General features: G+C 45.2%; 1 protein-coding gene across 1 annotated transcript in view; it reads left to right on the top strand.

Moving 5' to 3' along the window:
* Me1 (malic enzyme 1) overlaps positions 1–10,873 on the top strand; it is a 113,561-nt gene extending 102,688 nt beyond the window's left edge. The window contains exons 12-14 of the mRNA XM_085689482.2: positions 638–811; positions 6,333–6,431; positions 10,367–10,873. Of these exons, the coding sequence (XP_085545608.2) occupies positions 638–811; positions 6,333–6,431; positions 10,367–10,537 (444 nt within the window). The 3' untranslated portion in view covers positions 10,538–10,873. The remainder of the gene's footprint in view (positions 1–637; positions 812–6,332; positions 6,432–10,366) is intronic.
* Positions 10,874–12,721: the final 1,848 nt, after the last annotated feature.

Here is a 12,721-nt window from a genome sequence, read left to right as displayed (position 1 = left end):
CTCATGTACAGGTTGAGTTTTCTTTATGTTCTTCAGTAGCTTTAAATCCTGAAGGGATGCAAACCCAGCCTTTGGAGCAGATTGTAGTATCGTACCTTGCACATAGGAGGCCCGTGATAAGCAAGTGTGTACTTAATTATTTTGTCTCTATGCATCTCAGCAGTCCTTGTTAGCATAGAGACTTCTGCCATACAATACATAATGGTAGATCAGTTTTATAGTTGTGTAGTAAACTTTCAATGTGTTAGAACTAGATCTCAACTTTTTCTTGAGATCTTGCCGAATGTGCTGTAAAACACTGAAAATTACCGTGAGACTGAAGCGTAAGTTCTAACCTAACATACCATTTCCAATTTCTAGGAACCTGTTGATTTCATCCTCAGAAGTCTGTAGTTAGAAGCCTCTCTAATGTGGTTGTTGGGCCTGTGGTTGGAGCACTGCAGAGAGCAGAGTGGTAGCCTTAGGGGATCCTGTGCTTTGCCCACTCCTGGACAGATTACTACAGAGCACAGCGGCAAGCATCCCCTCCTGACCCGTGGGCAGCACCGACACCCCAGCACCTGGGCCTACTCGACACCCATTAGACTGCCTGCGGATGACTGTTCTCTTTGTCACTGGTGTTCTGTCTGTGTTGCAGGGGCGTGCGATCTTTGCCAGTGGCAGCCCTTTCGACCCAGTCACTCTTCCAGATGGACAGACTCTCTTCCCTGGCCAAGGCAACAATTCCTACGTGTTCCCTGGAGTTGCTCTTGGGGTGGTGGCCTGTGGGCTGAGACACATCACTGACAAGGTCTTCCTCACCACTGCCGAGGTACTGGGGAGAGCTGGCGTGTGCTCAGCTCCGTGCTTTATTTGGTGTCATAGGTGTCTGTCAAGTGTGAAGAACTCTTAGTACAGAAATAGGAGTGGGTAGCAGGTTCACATGAGCCATCATGAGAACCTGCCTCGGTAGTCATTAGGTTCTGTTTCACAGAAGGAGCCTTTCGGTGCTGATGAGCTTTTATGAGAACAGTGAAACAAAAGTATTTTTCCCCAAATGGTGGTAAGTAACATTTCCCCACTGTGCGTCTTCCTAAAGCATGACCTCTGCAGGTCTGACATGGCACAGTAGACGTGGCTGTCGGCGCTGTCTCAGTGCAGAAAGTAGAAGCCACACTAGTATTTCAGCAGAAATGAAATTAAAACGGGGCATGGCATGTTTATATGATCACTAAAGGGGATGCTGAGATGGTTCCGTGGGGAAAGGTGCTTGCTACCAGTACTGAAAACCTGAGTTCACTGTTCAGGACTTACGTAGTAGGAGAAAATTATCTCTTGCAGCTTGGTCTCTGACTTCCACATGGGCCGTGGCATGCATGTACCACCCTCCCCCTCGTAAATAAGTAAAATTGTAATGAGACTGTTTTAGAGAACTACTATAGGAGATGCCCTAGGATTTCAGGAAAGGCCCCTCTCAGAACCCAGGGAATCGTGTAAGTGGAGAACTGATTTTACCCAGCTGCAGGCTAACAAGTTAGCCATGGCTGCATAGACACTGGCAGACACGAAGCCTCAGCTCAGAGACGAAGAACTTTATTATCCCTGCTGCAAACGATCCTGTGACAGCTCCCTTTGCATCCCGAGCCTCTGCAGGATGGTGACGGCGGGTGGCCATGTGTTTGGGCAGAGTACAACTCATGAGTGAGAAACTTGTCAATTTCTCTCAGCAAATTAAACGCTGCGTGACATAATAGCTGATTGGTCTAAAGCATGTGTCCTGCAAGCATGCTGTTCTTTGCACTGTGAAGAGGAACCCCAAGAACGGGTAGATCCCAGAGTACTACCCTGGGATCAAAGGGCACAGCCTGGCTAGCCCCTCCTCCCTCTGTGGGCCAGATGCCTGGGTGCTGTAGCGTTCCTCAGACATTCCTTCGCAGGGTCAAAAGTTCGACAGCTGGTGTTTTTTAACTCAAGAATATTGTTAAATTCAAATAGATATCTAATTACTAAGAGCGTTTTAAGGTTTTTACATAAAGAAAACTATAAGCTTTTCTTTTAGAACAAAACAGATGAGCTTGATTCTCTTTAGCCTGTTTTGTTCCTTTAGCTCTAGCGCCCTCTGGTGGCAATGTCAAGTAAATACTTTTTATTTCTCATTCGTTAATAGTAATGCACTAAAGGCTAATGTTTTAATCCCAAGTGGATCTCTGTGAGTTCAAGAAGAGTCTGGTCTGCATAGCAAGCTTCAGGCCAGCCAGAGTTACGTGGTGACACCCTAAGCCAAATATTCTTTTTTTCTTTTTGGAAGGAAATAAAAGTAACTGGGTGTGGTGGGTCACTTGGGAGGCCTAGGTGTAGGATTTCAAGCTTTAGGCTGCTCTTGGCTATGGAGAGCTCCAGGTCAGCCTGCACTGCACAGGGAACACCAAAACCAGACAAAGGAAGAGAAAGCAGCGCTGTGCTCAGCTGAGCTCTCCTCACTCCAAGTTTTCTCTCGGCTGCGTCTTGGCCTTCAGTTCTCTCATATTTTGTACGACACTCTCTCCCCTGTTTGTTTTCCTTGTCTCTTCATCACCCTTTTAATTAAGACCCTGTGTGTGTGTGCATGTGTGCGTATGCGTGTGTGTGTGTGTTTGTGTCCATCCACACATGTGCAATTTTCCCGCTTTTCTTTCCACCTAGTATTTGAAAACAGGTCTCTCACTGAACCTGGGATTTGCTGGTTTGGGTGGGCTGGCTGACCAGCAAGGTCCACCTGTTTACCTCCTGAGCACTGGGGTCCTAAGTGTAAGTTACAGATCCTTGCCGCCGCCCCCCCCCCCACTTAGGGGCTAAGGTCCACCTCGGGCCCTCATGCCTGTATGAGCCTTAAGGACTCAGTCATCTCCCCAGCCCCTAGGCAGTTACTATTTAAACACTGACACTGACTTTTCTTCCTGTTTGGTGTTTGTTCTTGAGAGCCTCTTTAACTAAAGAGGTCGCTCTGTTTAAAGCCTTTCTCCAGATGCCAAGAACAGCTAGTGCAGTGTTAACACGGAGTGGAAGAGAAGCATCCATGCACCCTGTTGAGTTCAGCAACACCAGACACAGCATAGCAGGAAGAACAGATCCGGTGCTGTGGACGCCCCTTGCTAGCGGCCCAGAGAAGGCTGTCTGGGTTGTCTGGTTCAGCTAACCAGCGAACTGAAGTAACAGATGAACTTGCTTTATTTGACAAGCCCAGGCTTATCACTTTTAGTATTATAGCAAAAACAAACCCAAAACATAAAAAAAAACATTGGTTTGAGGGTTCTGGAGAGATGACTTGGTGGGCAAGAGGACTGGCAACTTTCCCGGAGGACCTGGGTTCAATTCTCAGTCTGCATTGATGTGGGATTTCCCTCTGTATGCTGTGAATATGCTTCATTTCCATTGGTTAATAATTGGACCTACAGCAGCACAGAATAGAGCAAGGTTGGAATTCCAAGCAGATAGAGGAGGAAAGAAGGTGGAGTCAGGGAGACTTCGGGTAGCCACCAAAGGAGACAGAGGCTGTGGAATTTTGCTGGTAAACCACGAGCCTCGTAGTAAAATATAAAATAATAGAAATGGGCTAATTTAAGATGTAAGAGCTAGCTAAAAATACACTTACACTATTGGCCAAATAGTATTGCAATTAATATAGCTTCTGTGTGATCATTTCGATTATGGGCAGCCAGAAAACTAATGAGCATCCTCCGTCTATACCACATGGTGCCTCACAGCCATCTATAACTCTGGTTCTAGGGAGTTTGACATCTTCTGTCTTCCAAGGGCACCAGGCATGGACACACGTGATGCCTAGACATGCTTGCAGACAAACACTCATATGTAAAATATAAAATAATAAAATTTTAATGCTAGTTTGATTCTATATGAAACAGGAAGTCTCATGGATTGGATCAAATCTGAAAGGTTATTTCTGGATTTCTAAAATTTTATTTTTTGTTTTATGTGTGAGTAGTGTATGTGACTGTACTTAGGCAGGTGTGAGTGCATGTGTGTGCACAGATATGTGAAGGCCAGAAGCTTGGAGACAGGCTCTTTTTCTGAGTCCACAGCTTACTAGTTGGCTAGACTGGCTGGCCAGGGAGCTAGGGCCAGAGGTGTGTGGGTGGGCATGCTCCTCTTGTCTCTGCCTCCCAGTGCTGGGTTACAGGCATGCGCCACAGCGGGGGTGGGGGAGGTAGGCAGGTGCTGCGGATCTGAGCTCTGATTTTCTTCTTTTTAATTATAAAGAGATTTTTAACTTTCCTTGTGCTGGTAGCCAACAGTGCAGCTCAATTCAGTCTCCACAACCTGTGTAGTATGCAGCAGTACATCAGAGTTGTGTTTGCACTAGCATGCATTTGGCTCTTCAGATATTTGAAAATCCCACTGTAACACAACAGGGCTAAGTTCTCTCTGAGACACAACCCATGAGCTGCCCCTGCCTGAGCTCTGGGAAGGAGTGGCTGTCAGTGTGAGTGACTGGTTCCTCCCCCTGCTTTGTTTTGTGGGAAATGGCACACTCACTTTGGTTGTAGGACGTTTAATGTCTCTGGCTAAAGTTTGGGACCCGGGTCACCATCTTTGGGGCAAAGGGTTTACTACCATGTAACAAATGCAAGAAATTAATTAGTTAAATGAGTTAATATATTATCAGAATTAATAGTCTCCAAGTCTGGGTGTCTTAGTTACTGTTCTATTGCTATGACCAGATAGCATGACCATGGCCAAGGCAACTCTTATAAAAAAAAGCATTCAATTGGGAGCTTGTTTATGGTTTCAGAGGCTTAGTCCATTGTCATCATGGCGGGGAGCTTGATGGTACTCCGGTAGGCGTGGTGCTGTAAAAGTAGCTGAGAGCTACATCTGCTCTGCAGATAGGCAGACTGGGGTGGGGTGGGGTGGGGTGGGGAACTGGACCTGGTGGCATGGGCTTTTGAAATCTCAAAGCCCAGTCCCAGTGGCATACCCCCTCCAAAATGTCCATACTTCCTAATCTCCCAAACAGTTCTTAGCATGGGGTCAAGCATGTAACTGTTTGAGCCTGTGGGGGTCCTTCTTATTCACACCACCACACCAGGTTATCATTTTTATATAATATAGTTGCACTAATCCAGTACTAATTGCACTGTTGATCACTTTGACTTTGCCTAGTTGTCCCTGGTGAGAAGTTCTCGGCCACCCACAGTGCCTGTGTATTCCATTTCCCTTTTCTCCACCCCCTAAGCTCAGGGCAGGTTGTCTCAGCATCTACTCCACATATCTGGGATCTCCATGCTGTCTGCCGCGCCTGCCTGTGTGTGTGTGACTCCCAGTTTCTTCTCAGCCCCTTAGTCAAACTGGCCTCCTGGCCTCTCCAGTGAGCCTGCTGTCACCATGGCTTAATTAGCTCCCATTTCTCCTGTAGCCCAGGCTGTCTCCTCTAGTATCTCCTTTTGTTCTGCGTGTTACCTTACTGCCCTGGAGACTTCTGTAGGTGGAGCCAAGCTTGTGCGCAGTCCTGTTGGTGTGCTGCTGGAACCAAACATATCTTTGAAATAACTGCATGAGCCAAAGGCAGGAGTATCTCCGTGAGTTCAAGATCAACTTGGTCTACCTCTCTAATTGCAGACCAGCCAGAGCTTCACAGTGAGACCCCATCTCAAAAAGAGCTACAGCTCAGTCACTTGGGATTATAGGATGAAAGGTCTTCCGATCCCAGAGCCATGACACAGGGCTTAAGACACATCCAAATTTGTCTCTGAATCCTGTCCCCCCCCCAAATTTATAATAGTAATCTGGATAACTAATAAAAAATAAGTAAAATTAAAGAATATTTAAGATTCTAACAGAGACTTAATTGTCACTCTGTCTGGAGCTAGGGAGTGGCTTAGGGAGAGAACTGGGGAGGTTGGTTAGGTAAGGTGATAACCAAGGGTCTGGGTAAAAGCTAAGTCCCTTCGCAGAGTATAACTGAGCAAGCTCTCTTAGCCCCCGTGTGACTCCTGAGTGACGGGTGGCAGTGGGTCTGCCTCGGCTCGCTGCCCTCCTCGCTTTCCGTGGTCCCTTCCATGGCATCTTCACCCCCTTTTCTTTTCATCCGTTCCTCCAGGAAATATCCAGTACGTTATGGTTTACTGTGAAGGACTGAACCAAAAGGGAACCTGGATTCTCTTCTGTTTCACTCTTGGTGTGACCTCAGCGGTTGCCATGGCATAGCTTTTCTGTTGATAAAGGGGCATATTAGACAGTCACTTTCATGTGATAGTTTTCGTACATGGACCTTCCCTTAGTTATCTGTGTATTTACCACACCCCACACCGAGTCTTGTGATGTCTAAACATTTTTACTGCTTTTCTCTTTTAAAGGTCATATCCCAGCAGGTGTCAGATAAACACCTGGAAGAGGGCCGGCTCTACCCCCCTCTGAGTACAATTCGAGATGTCTCATTGAAAATTGCAGTGAAGGTAAAAACCACTTAGCCTTGTTAGTTTTCCTTCCTTCCCTTGCTAGATGCGTGTTGTTGCTATTTTACATGGCTGCTCGCTTGTGCGCTCATTTTCTAGGACTCTGGTGAGGGGAGCACTGAGGGAGTGCATTTCATCCTCAGGATGGCTGGAAACATGGGGCTGGTTGTAGATTTGCCCTCCGTGTCCCTCCTGCGACTTACCTTTCATTCCAGCGGGTCAGGCTTCTCCAGTTTGCCTTACTGTAGTTCTGTTTTTTTTTTTTTTTTTGATTTTTGAGACAGGGTTTCTCTGTAGTTTTTTTGGTGCCTGTCCTGGAACTAGCTCTTGTAGACCAGGCTGGCCTCGAACTCACAGAGATCCACCTGTCTCTGCCTCCCAAGTGCTGGGATTAAAGGCGTGCGCCACCACGGCCCGGCTCTTACTGTAGTTCTGTATAGTGGTTTATAGCCCCACAGACTCACTAGACTGACATTTACACCTGCAACCTCCTGCCACGTCCATGTTTAGGACTTAGAACAGTGGTTCTCAACCTCCCTAATGCCGTGACTCTTTAATACAGTTCCTCGGGTTGTGGTGACCCCGACCACATGATTTGTTACTGTTAGGAATTGTGGTGTAAATAGCAGTGTTTTCCCATGTATTCTTTCAGACTGTGAAGGGGTCGCGACCTACATGTTGAGAACCACTGACTTAGAGCAAGATGAAAGACTGAGGACACAGGTGACAGTGTCAGGGGACATAGGGCCCCTTTGGCAAGTTATTAGTCCTGAAGATAAAATAATTCAAACTCTAAATCAAAAGGGAACTCAAGGGAGCTTCACTGCGGTTTGAGGAAAAGACAGCTGGGCTCTTAGTGAGAGGCAGCGCTGGATAAGAGGAAGCCGTGCCTTCTTAGCTAGGGGTCAAGAAAGCAGGCAGAGCTGGGCGTGGTGGCACACACCTTTAATCCCAGCACTGGGGAGGCAGGGACAGGTGGATCTCTGTGAGTTCGAGGCCAGCCTGGTCTACAGAGCAAGTTTCAGTACAGCGGAAGATACACAGAGGAAAAAAAAAAAAGCAAGTAAGTTCAGCAGAGGGCATTAATGATCAATTACACGTGTGTACTGGTGAGGGTGGGTGCAGAGTGTCAGGACCAGAGGAACAGGCTCTGTTTTCTCAGTCAGAGTTCAGAGAAGAGGCAGCCCAGCAGTGTTCTGTCAGTAGCTGCAGCAAGGATGAGGCTCCTGGGCCTCAGTAAGGGGTCTTGAAGCTCACGTCTTCTAGCATGTCTGCTCTCAGGTGTGCTGCTTCTTCCCTCCTTCTGCTTCATGCTGTTCTCTGTTCTTTAAGACTTATTGTTTGGGCCATCTTGTAATTCTCCATAAAAACCATCATGCTGGCCTCACCATAGTAGAACTGGGAGGCGACAGAGGCAGGGAATATAACAGAGAATGGGTGTTTCCGATGGGATGGCATGGTGGCTGTGCACTGGGATCTCGACACTCTGTTTCTCTAGAAGGAAACACAGCCTCAGGCTGGGTTCACCATAACTCCATCCCTGCCTTTCCTAATAATCTTCTCCGACAGGAGTGACGCACACAGAAGACATCCACTGCTGCAGCGTGATCACACACACTTGATGTTGGGTGGTAGTGATTTAACCCAAACACCAGTTTTTGCATGTATATGAGTGAGTGTGTCCATTTTAAATTCTGTCAGACTTTTGATAATAGGAACTGAAATGTTTTGTTTTCATCAAAGCTATATAACCCTTTTGTTGTTGTTATTTGAGACAAGGTTTCTCTGTAACCATGTAACCCTGGCTGTCCTGGAACTAATTCTGTAGACCAGGTTGGCCTCGAACTGAGAGATCCGCATGCCTCTGCCTTCTGAGTGCTGGCAGATTAAAGGTGTGCACCACCACCAAACAAACAAACAAACAAAAAAAGATTTACTGTTTTGGAGTTTGGGAATAGAGCAAGTCTTGAAATCTCAAAACCTTCCCAGTGGCACATCTCCTCTAACAATTTCATTCTTTTACGCCTCCGCAAACAGTTCTACCAACTTGGGACTAAGTGTTTAAACATATGAGCAGCCTATGGGGACCATTCTCCTTCAAATGACCACACATGGTTTTTCAAATTGTAAGGAGGTGCTGTTGATGTTTTTCCTCTTCCTTACCTGGACCATAGGAGGTGGAGCTTAAAGCTGAGCGTCAAGGCAGGGTCCATCTCCATGACCTCCAAGCCTGCTAATGTCCTATTAGCTGCCTAACATGGGAAAAACAGCGAGGACAAAGAACTCAAAAGCAGCTGTGGGGACAGATGAGGAACAGGAGGACTTGGCCAGGAACTGAAAGGCAGAGGAATTTTCTCTAGCACAGATGAGTGGGATTGCCTTAATGGTGTGATTGTATTAGTTTGCCATAGTTGACACAACCAAGTGCCACATTCTGGGTGGCTTAAGCTAAACAAAAAAATTTAAAAAAAATCTATCCATCTATCTGTTCATCTGTATATCTATCATCTGTCTGTCTGTCTGTCTGTCTATTTATTTATCTATCTTGTGTGGAGGCTGCACACCCCAGGTCAAGATGCCAGTAAGTATGGCTTCTTCTCAAGTCTGTGTCCCTGACTTGGCGGCTGCCTTCCTGCTGTGTCCTTGGAGTCTCCTCTGTGTATGCCCATCTTTCGTGTTTTTAGCTGTCCAATTTTTTTCTTTTAAGAACAGAGGTGAAGTGGATTAGGGCCATCCTAAAAGCCATATTTTAACTTCTGAAGTACTCCTGGTGAAGGCACCAGCGTGTAAGTTTATATGTGGGGGAACAACACAAACTTGGTCCCTAACACTTTGTTTAAACTGGTTATGGTTGGCATTCTTAACCTCTGGCCACTAGGGTTCAGTAGCTCCTGCACAATTTCAACTGTGCAGTCAAAAGTAAGCAAATCAAAAGGTAGCTGGACATTGTTAGGTCTTCTTGCATACCAAACTTCCTATTTGAACTTCAGTAGTTTACACTGTTCCAAGTTTGCCTAAATAGCAACGTATAAGAGTCACATGTTGTCATTTATCTTGTTGATTGCGGGTGTAGTCTACAAAACAAGCACTTCAAGAAACTTCAGCTAATAGTGTGTCTATCCTTTATATCCTTTATGGAAAATAGCCTCATATTTTGTTCTGATCTATATCAGTTTTTAGTTTCAATTATTTATGTGCTGTACAGCATGCTATCATTTTAGATTTATTTGATAAGTTAAATGAAAATGAAGTAGCATACAGTTAGAAGAGAAAGTAAGAAAGTAGGGGCAGTAGGGGGAACAAAGACACATGAGTCCCAAATGATGTGGATCCCGAATCTGTATTACTTAGAATACTGTGCAGTCGCCTCCACAGAAGCTGAACACTCAGAGTGAAGAGCCAGTTTCAGGAAGGAAACTGCTAGAAGGGGCTGCAGGTTTGAGGTCCCCAGGTGTATTCAGATGTCTAATTCTGTCACAGAGATGGAGAGGACAGAAACATTAAGAGGGACGAGATAGAAATATCTGCTTGTCCTCTGCAAGTGGTGAGTGGGGCGGCAGGCGTAGCTGCGGGTGCTGAGAGAGTGCTGTGCACAGGAGAGTGAGCTGGAAGATGCTCTTACTGTGACTGGAAGGCTGGGGAGAGCACAGAGAGACGTGGGCATTCAGTCCAGGCTCACCAGCAGCAAGGCATGTCAGGACGGTCTGAGAAAACTGACTGTTCACACCTAAATCTCTGCTTCTGAGGCTTCCCCTGGTTGCTGGTATCACCCTCCCTTGCTACCTGTGGTTTACAGTTACATTTTCATCTTGTTTTGTCTGTGGCTTTTACTGTAGCACAAATTAAAAATTCATTTTTGAAATGAATAAAAACTTGATTTGTGTTCAATATCACCTTCTCACTATTAAAATAATGACTTGCTTCCTTGTTTCTAGATTGTGACAGATGCATACAGAGAAAGGATGGCCACTGCTTATCCTGAACCCCAAAACAAGGAAGAATTTGTCCGCTCCCAGATGTACAGCACTGATTATGACCAGATTCTACCTGATTGTTATTCTTGGCCTGAAGAAGTCCAGAAAGCACAGACCAAAGTCAGTCAGTAAATACAACAGCTAGAATTTTTAACTTTGCTGATAAGATCCTGAAGTTTTCATAATTTCTAAGGTTGGAATCTTTTATGATGATTCACAGTGTACTTAGAATAAGGTGATTTAGTTTAACAATCATACCCATGGACGTCTATTAAATTAGGATAAACCTCACAGTGCAGTTTTATTTTACTTACTCTGATTATTTATGTTGTCCGTTTTAATTATTCTCTTTACAAATTCTGTTCAAAAGCTATTGTACCTGCTGCTGAGAAACCCGTCGCTGATAATGTAGGAAGCTAATGGAAGACCCAAACTCGTAATAAACTAACACAGTGTAACTTGATCACATCAATGCCTATAGTTCTTTCTTGACCATTTTGTTCAAATCTTCTAAAAAGTAAAGATAAACACAAAGTTAGCATAGCTGAACTTTTACTAAACAGAAGCACTACTTGGCTGCCTAGAGAAGGTTCTTCTCAGGACTTTTATTCCCGGCCTCCGTTAGCCATGTTCTTTTTTTGCACAACTGAATACTCTTTCGCTCCTCCAAGGAAGCTAACTGCTGTTTACAGTGCCTGTGCAGCCTTAGATCTCAACAGTCTTCTGCTGCTGTTGCATCCCAGAGAGTAAAGCTCTCATTGCTTTGGTTTTGAGCCCCAGGCTCTCCACAAAAGCTCTTTTCCTCATCTCTGACCAAACACTTCCCCAGCTCCTGGCCCTGCTGAGAGACTGAGATATTTTGTTAGCATGGCCTGGACAGTGAGAAAGACCACAAGGAGATCCTTGTGAAGGAGCTCTGAGGAGGCTTGCTCCGAGACAAGGGTGTCAGAAGCAAGACCATGGTTCCCAGATCAGCTAGGGATCCATGAGAGTCGCCTACCCTAATGTCCCTCTGGTAAGCGCAGGTGACTGAGAACTCGCAGTGTGAGTGGCTACATCTCCATTGTCTGACTCTCCATCAGATACCAATACGTTAATTTCTAAACCATCCTGTGAGGGAGAATAACCATGTCCCAGGCTATGTTAATTTACTGGAAAAATGATGGTGGAATGAACAGAAACCATTTTAAATTCCTAGCTCAGGTTCAAGAACATTCTGTATATCCAGAGACACTTCTGGTTTTGAAGTGATGCTGTAACGCCTGCATGGTGTTTCAGATGGCCCCTGTGTAACGTGACCTCCTCGAAAGTGAAGTCTACACAGATTCTTTCAAATGTGACGTAAAAGAGTGGAGAGTTTCTAGTGGCAACTTTTGGTTAAGAGTTTCCTCTGTGTAGTTATTTGGGAAAGATTCAGAATTCCTATCAATTTCTTGTCTGTTTCCATGTTGTCAAATAGTTTTAATTGAATGTATTTACCTATGCAAAAGATTTATTAAAGCATAGAAAACGTGAATAACATTGTAAATAATTGTCATTTTTCTTAAGATATTGCTGCCCTTTGCAGTGATATTGCTGGGTCATACGAGAAGTTACTATGATTTTTTTGCTTTTGTTTTTATTTTTTTGAGACACGGTTTTTCTGTGTAACTCTAGCTGTTCTGGAACTAGCTTTGTAGACCAGACTGGCGTGGAATTCACAGATCCACCTTCCTCTGTCTCCAGAGTGCTGGGATTAAAGGCGTGCACCACTACCACCTGGTTTATTAAGCATTTTAAAAAGAAGATTTTGTGTGTGTGTGTGTGTGTGTGTGTGTGTGTGTGTGTGTGTGTGTGTGTGTGAGTGCATGCACATGTGCTTTTGCTCTGGTTTTTCCTGGTGCCCACATAGGCTAGAAGTAGGCGTCAGACCCCCTGGAGCTAGAGTTACAGGTAGTTGTGAGCCCCTCTCCCCATGTGGGGCTGGAATCTGAACTGGAGTCCTCTGGAAGAGCAACAAGTGCACAGTTGTAACCTCTGACCCATGTCTACCATTCCAAGGTATTATGAAGTTTTAAAATATTCTAATAACTGCTTATTCCTGTGTGGACTTCATAATATGTATGGTAAGCACATGTACTGGGTACTGTGAGTGACCTCGTCCTATTTTTAGGGAAAGATGGTGAAGGTAGCATTAGACGGTTGCTCCCTACATGGCATGCAGTGTGTAGCTGGCTGTTTTACTCTTAGTTCTTTGGGGGCCCACAACCCAGCTCCCAAATAAACCACATGGATGATGCTTCTTTTTATTATTAATGCCCGGTCTTAGCTTGGCTT

This window comes from Myodes glareolus, chromosome 4 (genome assembly GCF_982192425.1).
Source record: "Myodes glareolus chromosome 4, mMyoGla1.1, whole genome shotgun sequence".
In the NCBI taxonomy this organism is placed as follows: domain Eukaryota; kingdom Metazoa; phylum Chordata; class Mammalia; order Rodentia; family Cricetidae; genus Myodes; species Myodes glareolus.
This window is presented reverse-complemented; position numbering and strand designations above follow the sequence as displayed.